At 43.4% G+C, this 19981-nt stretch overlaps 2 protein-coding genes across 10 annotated transcripts in view; one reads left to right on the top strand and one right to left on the bottom strand.

Moving 5' to 3' along the window:
• Positions 1 to 7548, bottom strand: part of LOC146386734 (calmodulin-binding transcription activator 1-like) — a 51594-nt gene extending 44046 nt beyond the window's left edge. For 6 of the 7 annotated variants that reach the window (XM_084927974.1, XM_084927975.1, XM_084927973.1 and 3 more), the window contains exons 1-2: positions 7441 to 7548; positions 4931 to 5026 (exon numbers count right to left, since the gene is read on the bottom strand). In XM_084927974.1, the coding sequence (XP_084784100.1) occupies positions 4931 to 5026; positions 7441 to 7465 (121 nt within the window). In that variant the 5' untranslated portion in view covers positions 7466 to 7548. Of the gene's footprint in view, positions 1 to 4930; positions 5027 to 5120; positions 5255 to 7440 lie in introns of those variants that run through there. The other variant, XM_084927972.1, reaches the window with a different exon arrangement.
• A 338-nt stretch (positions 7549 to 7886) lies between these two features.
• dnajc11b (DnaJ (Hsp40) homolog, subfamily C, member 11b) lies at positions 7887 to 19906 on the top strand. Of its 3 annotated transcripts, XM_084927990.1 has the most exons (17): positions 7887 to 8701; positions 11273 to 11450; positions 12098 to 12227; positions 12370 to 12443; positions 12541 to 12642; positions 12782 to 12910; positions 13005 to 13127; positions 13583 to 13656; positions 13750 to 13939; positions 14076 to 14161; positions 14587 to 14703; positions 14801 to 14956; positions 15333 to 15402; positions 15610 to 15667; positions 15909 to 16051; positions 16135 to 16264; positions 16374 to 19906. In XM_084927990.1, exons 2-17 carry the CDS (start codon positions 11376 to 11378, stop codon positions 16397 to 16399), a joined length of 1683 nt encoding a protein of 560 aa, XP_084784116.1. In that variant the 5' UTR covers positions 7887 to 8701; positions 11273 to 11375; the 3' UTR covers positions 16400 to 19906. The 3 variants fall into 3 exon arrangements, with proteins under 3 accessions (XP_084784116.1, XP_084784117.1, XP_084784115.1); XM_084927991.1 differs by lacking the exon at positions 7887 to 8701 and having other exon boundaries at positions 9853 to 11450; positions 16135 to 16268; XM_084927989.1 differs by lacking the exon at positions 7887 to 8701 and having other exon boundaries at positions 11128 to 11450.
• Positions 19907 to 19981: the final 75 nt, after the last annotated feature.

The raw sequence follows: 19981 nt of genomic DNA, 5'->3' as shown, positions 1-19981 counted from the left end.
GGTTTGATGTGAGAGATGTGTTCTGTCCATCTTGTACTTGAGTGGGATATTTGAGATTTATCAGGAATATTTTTGGGATAGCAGTGGAAAGAGATGTCTGCAAGGAAGTCTGAATGAGAAACCGATGAAGTTGGGTTTAATATTTCCACATCATCTTTATGTCACTGGGCCTTAATATAGCTTATTATCTATGTGTGATTCAAAGTGCTACACATGAAAAGGAGTACAGAAGTCCTCCAGTCGAGTTAATCAAGTTAACAATAGCTAAGCGTGCAGAGGGAGTGGCGGCTGGGTTACTTTTGGACCGCAAGTGAAGATGCACCTGGGGCCCACCCACAAACAGATTTAGATAAAGAAGAATCCATTATCATACATTATCAGTGCATTTGGGGTTGATAACAATCACAGCTAATCACAGGGGCATTACTTATCCCCATTAAAAGCAATGCTTTTCCCACAGTGTTGCACAGACAGTTTGGTAATGAAGTGGAGAACCCAGAATAGCTCTCCCTGTGATTTAACTAATATTCTTGTACAGGAGGCAGGGTGACGCGCGAGTAAGCAGGATCAGACCATGTACATACACATAGGGTAATGCGTCTATGTTAATCTGTTCAATAGAAATCTCGGTATTTCTAGTGTTACTAAACACTAGATAAACAAAATGCCCACTATTGAAATTTAGACCTTATTTTACTATAGTGCACATAATCTCTGCCTGTCTGTCTGCAAACTCCTACACAGTCAGGACATGAGCAATCACACTTGACACATATAGGTCCCTGAAGGGTTCACTAACCAACAGCTAGTCATTACAATAAAACCACTGTATTATTTTAATTTCACAATAAATTCTACCTTATCAATATTGAATATATTCATTACTAATATGCCCAAATTGTGACAGTAAACTGAAACAGTAAGTTTTGAAGTCAAGTTTACTATACTCTGTGATTGTATGAACTGGGATATACTAGTTAAAAGGTGCCAAAATTGAATTTTATTAAAATGCTAGCCATATTTCTTCGCCTCTGGTTACAACCTCTTTGAGAAAATGTGTAAAATCTCTCGACAAAAAAAACATTGCAGGTTAATTTTGTTGTGTGTTTATTTATTCATCATCCACCACCCTTACATGAGTGAAAATTCAGAAATAAAAGCTTCTAAACCCAAGTGCCTTTTTTAAAGGAATTATGGATGCTACCTTCTTTGCTGATTGGTGGATGGCAGTCAGCGAGGTGAATATCAGGCTATATTTGTGTTAGGCTGATGAATCTTTACTGAATTCAAAATAGACACTGTAGTTTATTTTGAGTCAGTCCCACATACATTGTTTTTCTGAGCAAAAATAGCCCCCAAATGTTCACTGTTTTCTTCTGACTAATGTTTTCTAAAAACTACAGGGCCAAGCTTTTTTTTTAGAAAATTGCTCTGCTTTTTTTTTTTTTTTTTTTTTAACATAACAATATAATTGTGGCTCATTTTCAAACATTTACGTAATTAGCAGAGGAACCAAGGGGCTGAGAGCCACAGACAGTTATACCTTATGCAGTATACAGTATAATTAATGTTGTGGAGGGCGCTATATGAGATCGTCACAGCAGAAATATAGTCATACTTGACAGCAAAGCTGATTGTTGGTGTTGAATTACCAGTGAAACTACCCCTACTGTGCTTCTCCTCCTACTGCTGTGCGCGGAGAGTCACCAAAATACCGAATAGGTGCAGGGAAGGTAAGTAAATAAATAAATAAATAAATAAATAAATAAATGAATAAAATAAAATAAAATCCACCAAGCCTCAGCCTCAGGAAAATACCACCTCACCAGTGTGTCCACACAAAGACAGACCCCCTGTTATGTGTTTGTGAGTGTGTTCCCAACGGGTGTGCTTCTCAGAAGTCAAAGCGAGCAAGCACTCAAAGGTTATTGATAAGCATTTGAGTAGAGGGCGTCCATTCATGACTCCCCTGGGAAGATAGGAATTATACTCTACCTGAGGGAAGATGACAGAGCAAGAGAAAGAGACAGATAGGTAAGGTGGGAGGGTCAGCATGGGAGACAGAGAGAGGCAGGATGACAAGGAGCCAGAAAGATGGTGTTAATGAAGAAAAAAAAAAGAAATGTGGGAGACTGGAACAAGCTAACACAAAGATGCAAAGAAGAAGAAGAAGAATTGCTGTAGCAGGACAGGGGAAGGGGCTGTGTGTGTGTGTGTGTGTGTGTGTGTGTGTGTGTGTGTGTGTGTGTGTGTGAGTGTGTGTGAGTGTAAGTAGCTATCTGAGCATGTGTGTGTGTGTTTGTGTCAGTAGGAAGTGTGTTCAGGCACGTATGCTCCCCCTAATCAATTATGCATTTATTAATAGAAGGCCTGAGAAGACAGAATTTCAAACAGCTGAACTGTGCAGCAGCTTAGTTAAACAGCTGAATGGTGCAGCTTAGTTAAAGCCTAATTTCTTTTTTAGCAGCACTCCAGCCTCTCTGCTATGAATGCCAATCAGCGTTTAGACCCCACCCCTCCTGGCTATAACCCCCTCCCTTCCTCTGCTGTTCTGAAGAATTCTCATCAGAGCCTCGCCTTTGAAATGTACCAGAACCACCACATCAAACAAGCCCGTTGCACATGCGCAGGCACACATACACACACAAACACGCACGCACGCATACACATATGCATGCTCATACATACAAACAGACACATACAGCAGTGCCTGCTGATCAAAGAACACACATCACAGTATTTGTCCCAGAGTGACTTCTTCTTTTTTTTTTAAACGAGTGACCTTGGCGCCCAAACCCCTTTCAAAGCACACCTTCATGGACACAACCATCATCTTAACCTGTCCTCGCATTTACTCTCCCTGCTGACGAGGAACGGAGGACCAACTTTGCAGATTTGTTGAATGCTGATGAGCTTTTACACCCCAAAGAGTTGTATCTTGTATTTCTAACAATCCTGAACTAGAGAATGCGTCCCTGTTTTGAAAAGATTCAGCCTCAGTGCTGTTGCAATCGTCCTTTCCATCTGCTCCAAATGACTCTCGGTGGAGCCATACTATTGTGTGACATGGGGCAAAAACTTGTCTTTTGTTTTCTGGCTACCCAGGAAAATGAAGCATCCTGGGACCCAAGGAATGCACATCTAAATATGAAAATCCGACGCTGTTCGCCTTTACATTTGTATTTAAAATCATAAAACACTTTCAATACCTGCATTGCTTCGTGCGAGTCCCTCAGCAGCACGCCACAAATTCTGGGTGTACACAGATCACTCACTCACTTGCTAATCTAGTAAAAACGAGTCCAAAAGAGTGACAATGCCTGAATGCTAATGTGAAACTGATGGCTCATTAAGTCATATAGAGGTATGTGAGCTAAAGACCGAAAATGTTCGACCAAAGTGAAACATTGCTTTGGGTACGCTATCAAATGCCACCATTTAGACTGGAATCACACAGAAGAGCAGCCTCTGACTGATGAATATTTTACCTCATAAAACTGTCATCTCCATATTTAACACAGAAACAAGCCAATGCCCTTGTGAGATGGCTGTCAGTTAATTATAAAACTCTCCTCAGTAAAGAGAGAGAAAAACGCTCCAAATGCAACTCTTAACTCTCCCCCTACTGATATTAGGAGGCGTCAGGGGAAATTTTCACATTTTCCCCCTTTTCGGGATGAAATTAATGTGACAGAAAGAAAGGCTCATTGCACAGCAGCTAGATAGAGGGATGGCAGGGAGGAGGGTGAGAGGAGGGCAGCAGGGAGAGCCAGGGCACGGAGAAGATGGTTTGGGGGGTGGGGGTGGCATGGGATGAGTGAGAGTGCAGGAAGAGGGGAGGAGAGACGAGAAAAAGAGGGAGAGCAGGGGGCGGAGGGGGGGGGGGGGGGGGGGGATAGAGAGATGGGCGTGCATGCTAATTTTATCATTCTGCTGATAAACTTTTCCTCCAGTAATCCTCCAGCTGGGACGTGAGAACAGATAGGAGACAGGGATAGGCTCGGGAAGCCTTGGTTTTTATTAAACAGTCATCAGAAATAGAACCCTCTATTCTATTCTATTCAGTCCAGCTTTCATTCCCTGTTCAGCATGGTCTGGTGCAGAAATGAATAAGGGGTTGAAGTAAGGGGTGGACAGGGTTGTTGTTGGGGTGGGTGATGTTTAAATATATCCCCCAACACCATCGCCACAACCACCACACTCCTAACCCCCTCCACTGCTAACCATCACTTCACTAAATGTCCGTCTGTTCCTCCTCGCATCTGTTTATTTTCCTCCAATTTGTCCCTCTAACACACATGCACACAGAGGCACACACATGCATTTGCTCCATGTCCTCTGGAATCAATAGCCAATCAAAGCAATCATTGCCTTTATAGTCTGTCTAACAGACAAAAGCAATCGCACACATGCTTGCTACACACTCACACACATCCGCGGCCATGCACCGACCCCAGATTACACACTCCATCTCACTTCTAGTTTAACAAGGCCCATTGAGGATTATAGATACATAATGCCATGTGTACAGATTAGGTGTGACAATAAACTACTGACAGCCAAAGTAAGCCCTGCCTTCTGTATGGCTATGTGCAGGAGTGTGTGCGTGCGCCCACTAATACTGTACTGGCATGCATGAATAAACATGATGTGTAACAGGGCTGAATTGGAATGACGTCTCAGCAGAGAGAAATAGAGATAGTGTGTGTGTGTGTGTGTGTGTGTTTCTGCGTATGCGTAAGTGTGATCAGTTACAGAGCAGATGAGGAGGAGACCTCAGTTCCCGCATCGCATCATTCTGCCAGAAGGCTTTTATGCTTGCTCCCAGAGTCACCCTGTGCTACAGACAAATGTGCGGGTGGCACTTAAACACCCTCACAGACAGACATGCACACACAAACTGCGCCAAGAGTGTTTGTGTGACTCTTACTGTTGGCGTCAGTGTCGTCACTCTTGGGAGGGGTGTGTCCAGTGTAGCCAACAGCAATCCTGACCATCCGCTCTGGATTTCTTATCTTCTTCAGTCCTACAAAAAGAGAAAAAGAAGAAGAAGAAAAAAAACAGGGACATATTTAGGAGACACTTCAGGCTTTGGTTTCCTTGGCAGTCGTACACCTCACCTCAATCTTTCTCCTCTAAAGCCCAGAAACAAAACTCCAAGTGATATGCATGTGGGCTGATCCATTTTCTGATCCACTAACTTGCATCCATCGTGTCCCCTGATCGATTGGCCACAGAAGATACACTGCCTCTGTGTGTGTGACTAACTTGTTCCCAGCTTTAGTTTCTCTTCACTCTCATCATTTCTCTGTTTCCCTGACCACTGTTGCTATGATACAAAGTAGACCAACCAGCACAGAGGGAGATGGTCTTCCAGGCTATATGGTGGATGTTGTTCTGATGCCCACTGGTGCCATCCACATCTGCCAGGCAGGGGGAAGAGTGGAAGGCTGTCTCCTGCCTTCGTCGCCACAATTCATTTGGCTTTCATTCAGCAAGGCTCAGGCTTTTAAATCATTATACCCAGACTACACGCAACACTGAAGGGGCAATGGATAAAACTCCAACACACTGTGAATCTGTTTGCGTGAGTAGGTATGGTACAGTATGGGCAGGGGGGAAGGTTTAATATTTATGTGGTACACTGCCTGCTGATCTGCCCATGGGCCTTTTGTCTCATCAACAGTTCTAGTCTTTTCACGCAACGGGACTCTCAACCCACGGCCTTCCTTTCGCCTTTGGCAACACTCTGCATGCTTGCTTGCACGCATTGTATATGCGTGCCTGACTTTAAGTGCTGTACACACGATGCACTGCAGAAATGCATGACGGTAGTTCAAGTGTTGCCAAAAATTGCCCCTTTGAGAAATCTTGCTCAGTGTTGCTCCCTAGTGGAGAGAGTGCTGAAAGCTCTCGCTGACAATTTTACTACACCTTTGATTATTTAACCCCCCCCCAAAAAAAAAAAAAAAAAGATTTTTCCATTAATTAATTAATTAATTTTAATTGCTAAGGAACTGTGGTGTCTGTAACAAGGGTTCTCAAACTTTTTGAGGCAAGGGAGAAGATATTCTCAGGACTGCCTCACAAAAACTAAAAACAATTTAGATGGTTTAGGTGTAGCATCACTTTTCAGAGCGCGCTGATAATGAAAGGTATGCAACAGCAAGAACTGTCTGTTAGACACTGAGAGAAATGACTGATTTCATGACAGATTGACAGGATGTGTCACAGCCATATCAGGGTTTATATTGGGCCAACACAAAGGGAGGGAGTAATGTACACAATATGCTTGTTTTATTGGCATAAATGGTCCCCCATCTGTGTATATATATATATATCCACTTTTTAATGAAACAACACAATTTTATGATCTACTATAAATTAATTTGGGACACCTGAGGGGGACAGACCCCGTTTAGAGAGCCATTGATCATTTACAACACAGTCTGCTGCTAAGTTTGCTGCCCTCTTTTGTAAATTTAACCCTTCGTGGCATCAGCAGTGCTTTAAAGACACAAAACGAAAGAGGCGCTGTGAACAGAGTAACAACCAGGGGGTATTTATAAAGAAATGTCAAACACCACGAGTAAAGAACTCACAAGTTGACACAGAGATAACATTGCAACCCTTAAATAATTCATGAATGAATAAATAGTAGTCTGAATGAAATGGTGACTGTGTGTGAGAGATGATAACGACCTCAACAGTTTACTTAAGGGAGTAAAAACACAAACAAACAACGACCACAAATGGGGGGGGGGGGCTGGACTCATTATGACCTAAAACTGACACACATACACACCAACCCCTCCCAAACCTATATGCAGCCAAATTCTCACCTTCAGCGCCTTAGCAACCATAAGGACACATTAACACTGAAGGAACAAAACACACACACACACACACCGAAACACACACCGATTGTGATTAAATAAATACACAGCTGGTCGGGGAGGTTGCGTGCCTGTCAGGAAAGAAATTAGCAATTCAGTGGTCTACTTTATCCTTAAAGAGAGACACGGACACACACACACACAGAGAGCAGCATTTGAATTCCTTCAGCGTGAACCACTCTTCTCTTTTCCTCTCATCCTCCATCCCCTTAAAGCTAAATGCTTAAAAAGCATTCATAAGCCAGCTACTCGAGGGGGAAACGCTGGCAAGCATCGGACGGTGAAAAACTACCGTATCCCGAATCAGCCAGAGCCCACCGACAGGACAACTCTCCTCCTGTTATTTATTTGCTTTCGGTTAACCGTGCTCCACACAGTCGCTGGTTCAGCACCAGCCTCGGTGTTTTCGGGACGGGCTAAAGGAGAGGGAAAGCCCCGCCGCTATCTCTGCCCTCCTCTATCCCTCCGTCCCTTCATAGCCTCGCATGAAACCCGAAGAGCGGGACTCCGGCACCTTAAATAAAAACCGTTATTTCTCTCTTACCTTCCGGCTTGTTTTCGGCAGCCATTTCCCCTCCGCCGCGCGCCTCATCCCTCCTCCTCCTCCTCTTCCTCCTCCTCCTCCTCCTCGACTCGACCTAGTGGTAGTGGGAGGGGGGGGGTGGTGATGGTGGTGGTGCCGGTGAGGGGGGTGGGGGGGAGGACCACGCGCGTGCACAAGGAGGACAGCTCAAGGAGGGGGGCGGGGCTGAGAAGAAGGGGTGGGGAGGGTGAGCCTGCCGCGTTCAGCGCGGCTATTGGTCCAAACAGAGAGGACTGACAGCGGGGATCCGTGATGGTGACTCGCGGAATTCACCATCCCTCCGCTTGTTCCCCTTGACCACGCCCCCTCCTCGCCGTTCACGCGCACTCTTTCTCTCTCTCTCTCTCCCTCTTACCCCTCTCACGTCACTGAACGACGTCTGTATTCGAGGACACCTTGACAGCCTCCCACAGCATCATCATCATGCTCATCATCATCTTCTCTCCCTCACACACACGCGCGCGCACACACACGTACGCGCACAACAGGCCTACACACATATACGTTACGCGCGCACAGAAACTCTCGCTAGCGAGCGCGCGCTCATTTCTTCACACGCAAACCCAGTGGATTGTTGAGAAAATGCGATGTAAGGTCGCGTCTCGCCATAAATTATGAACCCCTCTTGAATCTAAATGAAAAGAACTGCCTGAAAGAGAGTTTTTTGACGCGCGTGGGCTGCCGGGTGCTGTCATTCGCCGTGGTGCTGAAGCTCGCGGTGCTGAAAGGACAGCTCCACACGCGCCTACACAGAGCTGCGTGCACTCACTACCTGCTTTCTTTGAGCCATGTTATTAAATGGGAGCCATGGCAGGTCAGATGAAAACTTGTGGGGTGGAAGGAAAAAAAACATGCCCTCCTCCATACTCGTCCTCCTGCTCAGCGTGCGGGATGAAATGTCGCTGCTGATATCTTTGCGTAAAGTTTAGTTTATAACGAGCCTATCACAATATCCTCACTGACAGGCTATTTATAATTCTGCCGTTTTATGCGATGCTATCCTTTTCTAAATAGTAGGGCTTAACTGGGATCATTATGTTCTCGTTTCCAGCCCACACTGTCACTCTGTGCCTCGGGGTAGAATATCGCCTTTGCACCAAAGCCTTGTGTTTGACAGAGACAATCCTCTCCACAGACACGCTTCACGGAAAACAGAGGTTTTGAATGGTTCCTCCTCGGCTACGTGTGCTTTGCGCAGCCTCGGGGTGCAGAGACACACTAGGTACTCGAGATCAGCGGAATTCAGAGATGGTGAACGACAACGACAAACGTGTAGCGGTGTAATAAGAAAGAAAGCAAATGTTTAATATTGCATTTATGTTATTTATGTCAGGGTGGAGCTCACTGTTCATACCAACACAGTGTGGCACTTTCTATTCAGCCAACGATGAGATTACTTTTTAATCAAAAATATATAGTACTTCAAGAGTACTGGATACATGAGTAATCACTGGCACTTGTCCAGTGTTATGGTGAAGAACAGGGGTGTCAAACATACGGCCTGGGGCCCACTAGAGGGTCCAATTTGGCCCACTGGATGACTTTGCAAAGTGTGATCAAGTCATTATTAACTCAGTGTGTTTTTTTCTTTCATGAGAGATTTATGTTGTTCCTGGTGTGATGCCAGCGTTATTATACAAGAGTGAAAATGTACAGAAAATTACAAATGTTAGATCCCGGTAGGTTGTTTGGATCATAAAGACATAAAACACTCACAAAAAACTTTTATTTGCCCACAAAAACTCCACATGTGGAGGTTTTGTGAGTTTATAGCCTCACTATGATCTTTAAATTGTAATGCACATGCAATGACGGTGTAATGACCATGTCAGACTTACTTTTCTTAAGAAATTTCAGACTTTTCACCTTTTTTGTAAAGCAATGGCTGGTTAAATGCGACTTTTAAAAAGAAATGTTTTCAAAGTGTTTTGTAGAGAAATTAACTGGGGTGTTTGTTTTTTCATATGTAATTATGCAAAGGTTTTGGTAGTCCCAGCCTACTTAAGATCAAACTGGGCTGACATGAAGTAAAATGAATTTGTCAGCCCAGGTTAAGAGAGTGAATCACATGATGGTCTTAGATTTTTTCATGTAATATCACCTGTTTCATGTTAGTATATACTCACTTATTAACATGAGCTAATCCAGGGGGTAAATGTTTTATATATGTTTTAATTGGTGTGTGGAAGTGTATACGCACTTCTATAAATGAGATGAGAAATAGGTTATCCCATATTTGGGAAATTCTTTTATTGCAACAGAGGCGGGGTACAGCCAGAACAGGTAGCCAGTCTGTTACATGGCCAGTTGATCAATAATAATAATAATAATAATAATAATAATAATAATAATAATAATAATAATAATAATGTGTGGTCTTTTTGGCAGCTGAATCATTCGGTTAAGGATGTTGCTCTGTTGCCTGTCTAGTGAGTGGTGCAGAGGGTGGTTAGGGTTTTTCTGTGATTTTAGCTTCAAAAATATTCCGGGTTGCAGACAATAACAGAGCCAGCTTTCCTAAACAATTATGCAGTCTATCCGTGTCACCAGCTCTGATGCTTCTCATCCCGCAGCAGCACGCTGTGCTCACCACAACTGAGTGAGAAAAAACTACAAGATTTTGCTGCACACATTGAAGGATCTCAGCTTCCTTAGCAAAACAGAGCCTGAACAGTCTGTGTTGACTTTCCACTTGAGCTTTTTGTCAATGCAGGTGCCCAGGTACTTGTACTCCTCCACATTAACATCCTGTCCCACACGGGTCGTATAACTGTCTGTTTCCTTCTTAAATTGATCACCATCTCTCTTCTGAGCTATTAACATTCAGAAACAGAGGATTCCTGTTAGACCACTCTACAAAACCATCCACTAGCGCTCTGCACTCCTCGTCCTGCCCATCACTAATACATCCAACCACTGCAGAACTGTCAGAGTATTTCTGTAGGTGGCATGACCTGGAGTTGTGCTGAGAGTCTGAGGTGTACAAGGTGAACAGGAATGAAGACAGCACAGTCCCCTGTGGAGCTCCTGTACCACATATCACCTGATCTCAAAGAGCACTGCACATTTTCACATACTGCAGCTGGTCTTTTTGGTTGTCAGTAATTCATGAGTTGTTGAATGTGAGCATTTACTGACATTTCCTGTAGTTTCTTTCTCAGCAGCAGCGGCTGAATCATGTTAAATGCACTATGGAAATCAAAGAGGGTGATCTTCACCATGTCGCTCTCTGAAGCATGTAGATGACTGCAGATTTAATCTGTATTCAAACTGCAGAGGGTCAAGAGATGTCTTCACCCATGTCTTAGTTGGCAACTAGTTTGTAGTCATTGAGCTCTGAGGGTGTCAACAGTGATTTGGTTGTAAAATCTGATTCTGGTCTTTTATCTAAGGATAAATGTAGTGGAGTACAGAGTACTCAGTTCTCCTTCTAAATATAGTGTAGAAATATAAGGCTGCAAAATTAAATGTTCAAGGAAAGGAAGTAGTAGACTCAAAGAGGCTATTATTAGCGATGCACAGATTGTGAAATGTTTAAATTACTAGAAGGCCAAGAACCAATGCCAGTAACAAGATTTTATTTACTTATTTGTTTGTTTATTTATTATTTCTTCCACTGTTTCGGGGTACTTCTTTTTCGATAGTACTTAATTTGTTAAACACCCCGAAATTTGTCATAGCCAATCACAGTTGAGTGTTTGGCGCACATTCAAATTGAAGGATGACAAAAAAAAAGTCATAAACTGACAACATACATTTTATAAAAAGCCCTTTTCTCCTTGTATGTATACAGCCAGCAGAGGACGACAGAAAGACAGCGGCTCCTCCTGTGACTGACCAATGAGCTCCCAGAACACTGAACGAGTGGGCGGGACCGAACCGGGCCAAACGCAAACATGGCGGCTCCCTTAGATGATGATATTGAGTCTAACAATCAGGACTTCTATTCACTGCTCAACGTTAGGAAAGAGGTAAGGTTAGCTTCGTGTTTATCAGTGATGTCGGACGTCAGCGGACTTTTTGCTGTGACCTCTGTGTTGGGTTTTAATGAGAAAGCCTTCTGCAGCCCGTGTGCTCTCATCCTCCACCCGAATAACGCTTCTCTCAGTCGGCACCATCATCGTTAGAGGTTGAGACCGGTCGATGCCGCAGATGCATGTCAGGCAGGATGTCTATCTACTTTACATGGAAGTAGGCACTGGCAGAAATGCTACGATCGTCTTGGAGAACATCCTCTGAAATCTGAGTTTTCCTAAAAACTGGGGCGAATATGAGCTGTGTGGATTGTACTTGCTCATCTAAGTAACATTAGATAGCATTAGGTACACAGGGGCAGACTCCTTAGCTTAACGCGTAGTGCATTATTACGCTTTTTGTTAATGGCTTTTTAATGTAAACGCCTGCTGACTGTTTTTCACTCTTGAATTTGGACGCACTAATGCAGCAGTGGTGTTTCAGCTCTCAATTAACTGATTAGTCAGTTAATTGATTGAACAGACATTAATTCAGGAGGTTGTGGCAATTATTTTCAGGCAGAAATACCCAACAGTTGCTGTTTTAATCAGTTTAATTAGTCAGTCATTCTCAGGGGTGACGCTTGTCCTGTCTCCTGCCACAGGCCACAGCTGAGGAGCTAAAGGCATCATATCGGAGGCTATGTATGCTCTACCATCCAGACAAACACAGAGACCCAGAGCTGAAAAGACAAGCTGAGCAACTTTTCAACCAGGTTCACCAAGCTTATGAAGGTGAGGAATCTCATAGTTGTAAGGCATTTAGTAGGTATAGTTGAACTTGTGAAATGAATTGTCTGTCTTCGGGATCAGTGGATGTTGACAGTCGAAAATGACATGTAAAACATGTGCATAAACCCCCTTTCCCTCTGCTCAGTGCTGAGTGATGCTCATTCCAGAGCTATCTATGACATCTTTGGGAAGAAAGGGCTGGAGGTGGAAGGCTGGGAGGTATGTTTCCAAACATAATCTACTTTTCTTGCATTTGAGTGGTTTTTCGCTGCTACGTGGTGTGTCTGCGTCACCTGCACTTTGTGATTCTGTGTAGGTGGTGGAGAGGAAGAGGGCACCGGCAGAAATTCGAGAGGAATATGAAAGGCTACAGAGAGAGAGAGAGGAGAGGAGACTGCAGCAAAGAACAAACCCTAAGGTTTGCAGCATCATAACAGCACGAAACAGCCCTGTTTCCACTGTGGAGTATTTCCACGTTCGTTGCATTATGTCTCGCGCTCTTTTCCTTTTTTCTTAATTAATCCTGTCAATCTGTTTGTCACGGCATAATTATTCAGGGCACCATCAGCGTTGGTGTGGATGCAACGGACCTGTTTGACCACTATGATGAAGACTTTGAAGAGATGCCAGGAGGAGGCTTTCCTCATATTGAAATCAACAAGATGCATATTTCTCAGTCTATAGAGGTACAACAAACATTCACTTAGCCATTACCGTCCACCCACGTGCTAGCCTGAGCCAAGATCACATCGGTATTCTGTGCTGTCTGTCTTTCTGCAGGCTCCTTTGACGAACTCTGACACAGCAGTGCTGTCTGGTTCGCTCTCCACGCATAATGGGAACGGAGGAGGAAACATTAACATGACCGTGCGCAGGGTTATGTCAGCCAAGGGCTGGGGGGAGGTACGCACAAGCAGACACATTTACAGAGAGAAGCACATTAACGTTTTGTTTTAATGAGTAGGAACTTGTCCATCCATCTCATTATACCTCTGAGGAAGTCTGTGTGTCTATCCAGGTTTTTGGGCACATTGTCTCAGGAATGCTTTAAAGGAATTTTTTTAAAATGTAGCACAGATGTCCACCTGGATTCGAGGAGAATCTGGGTAGAATTTGGTGGCCAATGATCAAGGTCATTGTGACCTTAAATACATGCACTTTTAAGCTGAAGTGATTGTACAGATCTTCCTTGGTTGAAGACCAAATGGAAACTTTGATGTAACTAGCTGGGAATCATACACCTGCAAGCTGGTAATTCTTGCAGACATGATGTATGTAGTGCGTAAGGTGGTAGGTTCAGTTTTCGTAGCCTTCTACAATCTTATCCTTCCATGCACTTGCATCTGCATTTGTTGCAGGTGGAGTTTGGTGCGGGAGACATACTGGGACCTCTTATTGGGTTAAAGGTGTTTCGCAATGTCACACCACGGTGGTAAGACCCAACTTTTTGTCAATAATGCGTCAAACTGCAAAACTGCATTCTCCTTTCATATCTCCTTTCTGTATGATTTTTTTTCCTGTTCAGTTTCATGACAGCCCAGTGCGGTTTACAGTTCTCACCTCGAGGTTTGCGACCGAGTTGTTCTCTGATGACAGCGCGGCACCTGGATCAGAACACCATGGGTTATCTTCAGTGGCGCTGGGGGCCCAACAGCGCCATGACTACCAGCCTCGTCCGAGACACCAAGAGCAGCCACTTTACTCTAGCTCTGCAGGTACATTCAAAGATAAGCATGCACACAAAGGCTGCAGCAGTACTACGTCATTACTTTTATTAATTTGATCATTTTTTTCCTTATTATTTCTATTCTTTATTGCTGTTCTCCTGGTTTTCCAACCTTCATTGTCCAGCTGGGCGTGCCACACTCCTACCTGATGATGAGCTACCAGTACAAGTTCCAGGATGAAGACCAGACCAAAGTTAAAGGATCTGTGAAGTATGTGTGTAAAAAGTGTCCTAAACATGCATACATGCAAAAAATAGTTTGCTGATATTGTGTTTGGGGTCATTGCCCAGTTGCATGTTTATGCTGATATGCTGTGTTTGGTTTTATTCAAACATACAATGAAAGTTATAGAAATATAATTTTACTTTTTCTTCTTGTTAGCATATTCAATATCATAACAATAGCTTATTCACAGAGCTAATGCAGATTAAGACATGATCTGTAGTTGTTGCATTAATGGAGACATTATTTTAAAAGGTAATGTAACAGCAAACATTTTAAACATGCTGTTTTCTCACAACAGTGATCACCACTTATAGTAGCTCTAAAAGTCCAATTGTGGCCATGCTATTCTCTTTACTAGCTGCCTAGTTTCATTTATCTCCCTGTTCACTTTTGTGTCCCCGTGTTTCTAGGACAGGCTGGTTTGGCACTGTGGTAGAATATGGAGCAGAGAGAAAGATCAGCCGACACAGTATACTGTCAGCCACTGTCAGCATTGGGGTCCCGCAGGGAGTTACACTCAAGATCAAGTACGGGCCATCTACAGTGTGGTCTCACTCTACTGTGTGTCTTTGCCTCACTGCATGATTATCTTATAAGAGTGTGCTTACATTTGGGCTTATGTAGGCTGGCACGTGCAAATCAAACATACCTGTTCCCAGTCCATCTGACTGATCAACTGCTGCCCAGCGCCGTCTTCTATGCCACTGTGGGACCTCTGCTGGTCTACATGGCCGTCCACAGGCTGATCGTTATCCCGTACACACAAGCACAGAAAGAACAGTGAGTAAATGTCCTCTGCCTCAAACAGCATCTCACATTGTCCCAGCAGAAGAAACTCTTGGTTCCAGGCTTGTTCTCAAAAACTCGTAAATAAGAAAAGATAATTTTCTATTAATCATCACCTGGTTCTCCTCTACTTTTCTGTATTTGATCTATGTTTTGTTTTTTTTTACACTTAATGAATAATAGCATGATGGCCAAACTTTACACATCAGATAAAGGTGATCAACTCTGCTGTAGGGGGGGAAAAAGAGCAGCATTTCTATTGCGGGTGTTGTTAATACTAGAGGGATTTCTTTCATGCTTACACTGTCATCACAGACGCCTCCAATGTGAATCCCAGCGGGTGATTGTTGTCTGTCTCTGTGCCTCTCAGAGAGCTGGAGCTGCAGAGGAAGAGCTCTGCCACAGACATCGCCAAGAAGAAGCAGGAGGCAGAGTCTGCTGTGAGTACTCGCATGCTGAAACACAGTTCTTTGTGTGTGGGGGATAATTGATCATTGTTTCTGAGTTCAGCTCTCCTCATTATGAACTCATGACTGAATCTCGCCAGAAAAGCTCGCTACAATCCTATCCTGATTTTGCTCTCTTTCTAACCCCCCTCTCCCCTCCTGCCTTCCCTATTTTTTTTTTCTCCCTCGGCTCCTCTGCAGGTTCTGCTGATGCAGGAGTCTGTGAGGAGAATCATAGAAGCAGAAGAATCCAAGATGGGTGAGAGTATATACACACACACACATGCACACACACAATAAAATCATTGCACAGTGTGGAAAAACTGATATTTCTTTAAGTTTGTATCCACTCAAAACTTGGTAAGAATCCATATAATTAAAACACATGTCAAAGTAGCTGTCACACTACATAATGCACTGTAACTTTAGATCCTGTCTGTCTGACTCCCATAACATCATTGCTGTGAAGCCAATAATGATGGATGTATATTACCTTTTAGGCTTGATCATCCTGAATGCTTGGTATGGGACGTTTGTGTCAGACACCAGCCAGAAGCAGGAGAAAGCCAAGGTCATCGATGTGACCGTGCCTCTACAGTGCCTCGTCAAAGACTCCAAACTCATCCTCACTGAGGCCTCTAAGGTGCGTCAAACCAAACGAAAGTTTCTTTCTGCATCTGATGTACATCTGCATGCATTTCTTTTAAACTGTTTCTCTGTGTGCAGTCAGGGTTGCCCGGTTTCTACGACCCTTGTGTAGGCGAAGAGAAGAGCCTAAAATTACTCTACCAGTTCAGGGGTGTCTTGCACCAAGTCATCTCAGCAGACACAGAGTCGCTACGGATACCCAAGCAATGTTAGTATGTGAGACTATTAAGAGTAACATTATTTACCATATTATTCAACAGCACAGCATCTGCTTGCATCCGTGTTTAGATTATTAGTGTGTGTTTTTGTCTCATCAGCTCACAGAATTGAGTCCGAGTCCTAGAGGGCAGCGCTGTCGGAGTACGGCGAGGCAAACTGACTGTGTGTGAACAGAAGAACCCAAGAATGGAGGGGGTCACATCGAAAATAAGCTGGCCTCTCTCCTCTGGCCTTCTTCTGTTGTGACGTTAGCAAATCCGATAGTTCCTCCACTCCTCATGTTTTCCTGTGGGCCAGCAGAATTCAGTCAGCACTGACAAGGTGTTGCCCTTTGTGTCCCCACACCTGAGAGAGCTGCTCAAATACCTGCCTTCTTCAGGGGAGAAGACCCTACAACCCTACAGACCTACAACATAGATTTATATATGCACTACACAAGAGGGCCTGACACTCCCTCAGTGATGAGCTAAAAGTGGGGGCTCTACTTTACCCCATATCATTGTAGTCTTTGTCCTATATGTGTATCACATTGATAGTTTTGATCTAATATTGGTATGGCATAGTCATTGCAATAATTCATGTAAATGTTTCTGGTCGCAGATCACGTCTCACTAACCCCGAGGCTAGCCACGACTGAGGAATGACTAAACTCGTGGTTTTTTTTTTTTTTTTTTTAAATTTCTCATCATCTGCTCAAAAAAATCATCCTAATTTATTTATGATTTTAGTGCCGCTATCTGCTGCTCACTGCGGTGCCGGTCGGCAGGTGCTAACTGGTGCTCTGAACTTGTATCTGTGAAGGCTGAGATGTGGAAGAAAGGGGGGGGCTTGCTCGGGGAGGGAACGCGGCAGTTGCCCTTTAATGGTAGAATTCCAACTAAAGAGAGGGAGAGAAGCTCAAATTCCACATATTGATTTTTAATATCTATTCTAGACTGCAATTTAAAGGCAGAAATTCAACTTGGATTTGATTTGCGTCAGTGTTTATTGATTGACTGTGCAGCTGCAGCCAAAACAGAATTTTCTATAAGGACTTTAAATACAGTGAAGGTTATAGTTTGTACTTCTCTGATGTATATCTGGAACAAATCCAGTGGTAGCAGTAAAATACTGGCATGGATTTGAAACATTTGAACTTGGATTATTTTGTAATTGGTTGGATGCAAATAGGAGAAGATCAGCACTTTTGCCACATGTAGCTCATTTGCTGCTGATGTAATTTATTGAGCTTAACACGTTGGCTATGAAATCAAGCCCAGCTGCAGTCACAGGTCAGATGATTCCCCCTTTACACTCCACAATTGCCATATCTGTAATAGGGCTGTGCATATGCAAGCCACTTTACAACCCACCTCTACCTTTCATGGTTTGTATTGATCTGAATTGATCATTCTTATACACTATATTGCCAAAAGTATTCGCTTTTAGTTTAATATGATGTCGGTCCACCCTTTGCAGCTATAACCGCTTCAACTCTTCTGGGAAGGCTTTCCACAAGGTTTAAGAGTGTGTTTATGGGAATTTGTACATTTGTGAGGTCAGACATGATGTTGGATGTAAAGGCCTGGCTCACAGTCTCCGCTCAAATTCATCCCAAAGGTGTTCCGTCAGGTTGAGGTCAGGACTCTGTGCAGGCCAGTCAAGTTCTTCCACACCAGACTTGCTCAACCGTGTCTTTTTGGACCTTGCCCTCCCCTCCCCACACTGTTCCCACAGAGCCCTCCACCAAACTTTACACTTGGCTTGATGCAGTCAGACAAGTACCGTTTTCCTGGCAACTGCCAAACTCAGAAGCCTGATTCATCATTCCAGAGAACACGCCTCCACTGCTTTAGAGTCCAGTGGCAACATATTATACACCACTGCATCTGAAGGTTTGTATTGTACTTGGTGATGTAAGGTTTGGATGCAGTTGCTCTGCCATGGAAAAGCATTCTGTGAAGCTCTCTACACACTGTTCTCGAGCTAATCTGAAGGTCGTGAAATTTGCAGATCTGTAGTGATTAACTCTGCAGAAAGTTGGCCGTCTCTGTGCACTACACACCTCAGCATCTACTGACCCTGCTCTGTGATTTTTATGTAGCCTACCACTTTGTGGCTGAGTTACTGTCATTGCCAAATGCTTCCACTTTATTATAATAACAACTGTGACAGTACCACGCTTGAATTCACTGAGCTTCTGAGAGCGACCTGTACTTTCACAAATGTTTGTAGAAGAAGTCTGTATGCCTAGGTGCTTGATTTTATATGCCTGTGGTCATGGAAGTGATTGGAACACCTAAATTCAATGATTTGAGTGGGTCAGTGAACACTTTTGGCAATATAGTTGTCAATAATATCTACTCTATTTTGTGTCGGGGTCCTTCTGCTGCTCTCTGAGGTGGAGAGACCGTAGAACAGAGGCACGTTTCCATTGACTCCAGTGGTTTTGGGCAACTGAACCGTAGCCTCACCAAAACCACAAAGCTATGTCTGAATTGGGTGTTACAGTGTTTTAGTTAGTTTGTCATATATTTTAATTTAATACTATTCTCCCTGAAGCTTTCATTGAAAACAAATCAGACTCACACTCATTTTAAGCGACACGCCACTCTATAGTTGCAGAGGGCTTGTATTACTATCCTTTAGATGATAAAAAGAATATTTTTCTCCCTTATTCACAAAGCGTCGCCACTGCAGGTAGCACCACAAAGTTAATTTGGCAGATTTTCACACCACCTCAATTCCTCTGGGAATTCCGACACATTCCTCAAGGGATTTGTCTTCTCTTAGGACTGAACCCAGGATCTTTTGCTTGCAAGGCGAATGTGTTCTGAAGCCACTTTATGTGGTCATACATGCACTAATTCTCCTTGGCTGTTATTTGCTCCTCTTAATGGTGAGGGAAAGGCACAATATCCTATGATACACTTAACTGTTGAGAAACTAGTAGGTGATGTAGCATAAAAGTCCCAAAGATTTTAAGATTAGTTGCACCCTGCTCCTGTTTATTTTGATCAGACTCCCTGTCCTAAACTGTTATTTCTGTCAGTAATCACAATAAGCAGGTTCTATAACTACAGTGGGTTGTGCAGAAAATGCACAGCATTTGGAACAAATGTCAGAGGATGATTGTCACCAAACCTCTAATTGTGGTACACTTTTACTAAACTGGAGTTTGCATTAAGAAATACTGATTAATGCAGGTGACTTCATATGGTGTCCTTTTGATTTTCATTAGTCCATTTCTATGAATAGCATTCACATCCAGAAGCTGTGGGTAGGCCTGAAATAATAATAACAACAATAATAGGTCAAGCACTGACAGGGTTAGGAGACATCAAGTTTTGGTGTAGAGAAAGGGAGAGCTGTTATACTGCTCTTTGGTTGGGATTACTCTTTCAGCGTCCATTTTGCACTAATTGTTTGTAGTATTTGTCTTATGTTGTTTTAAGTGTGATGTAAAGGTTTCTTGGTCAAGTCATCTGTCACCTCTGCTCTGGTGCCACCCTGAGGCCTGCAGAAAGAGTGCTCCCTGCTGTTACATTCCAACCCATCATCCAAACTGACTGGCCGTAGTATTTAAATGTTATGAATGGTTTCAGGAGCCCGTTTTTGTGTCCTGTAAAGACAATAAACATGATTAAAAGATGTTTGGCATTTGATTACACCCTCCAGAGTCACAGAATACACTGAAGTTTTACACCTCACCCTGCCAAAAAGAAAA

This window comes from Perissodus microlepis, chromosome 5 (assembly GCF_051167445.1).
Source record: "Perissodus microlepis isolate ML-2025 ecotype Zambia chromosome 5, ASM5116744v1, whole genome shotgun sequence".
NCBI classification, from domain to species: domain Eukaryota; kingdom Metazoa; phylum Chordata; class Actinopteri; order Cichliformes; family Cichlidae; genus Perissodus; species Perissodus microlepis.
The sequence above is the reverse complement of the archived record's forward strand: the minus strand, read 5'-3'. Positions and strand labels throughout refer to the sequence as shown.

What these genes read in the sequence shown, in the direction of transcription:
- dnajc11b (XM_084927990.1), top strand. Translation starts at nt 11,376, where the DNA reads ATGGCGGCTCCCTTAGATGATGATATTGAGTCTAACAATCAGGACTTC. An exon ending in ATATTTCTCAGTCTATAGAG is followed by an intron (nt 12,911 to 13,004) that starts GTACAACAAACA and finishes GTCTTTCTGCAG; the next exon opens with GCTCCTTTGACGAACTCTGA. An exon ending in CGCAATGTCACACCACGGTG is followed by an intron (nt 13,657 to 13,749) that starts GTAAGACCCAAC and finishes TTTCCTGTTCAG; the next exon opens with TTTCATGACAGCCCAGTGCG.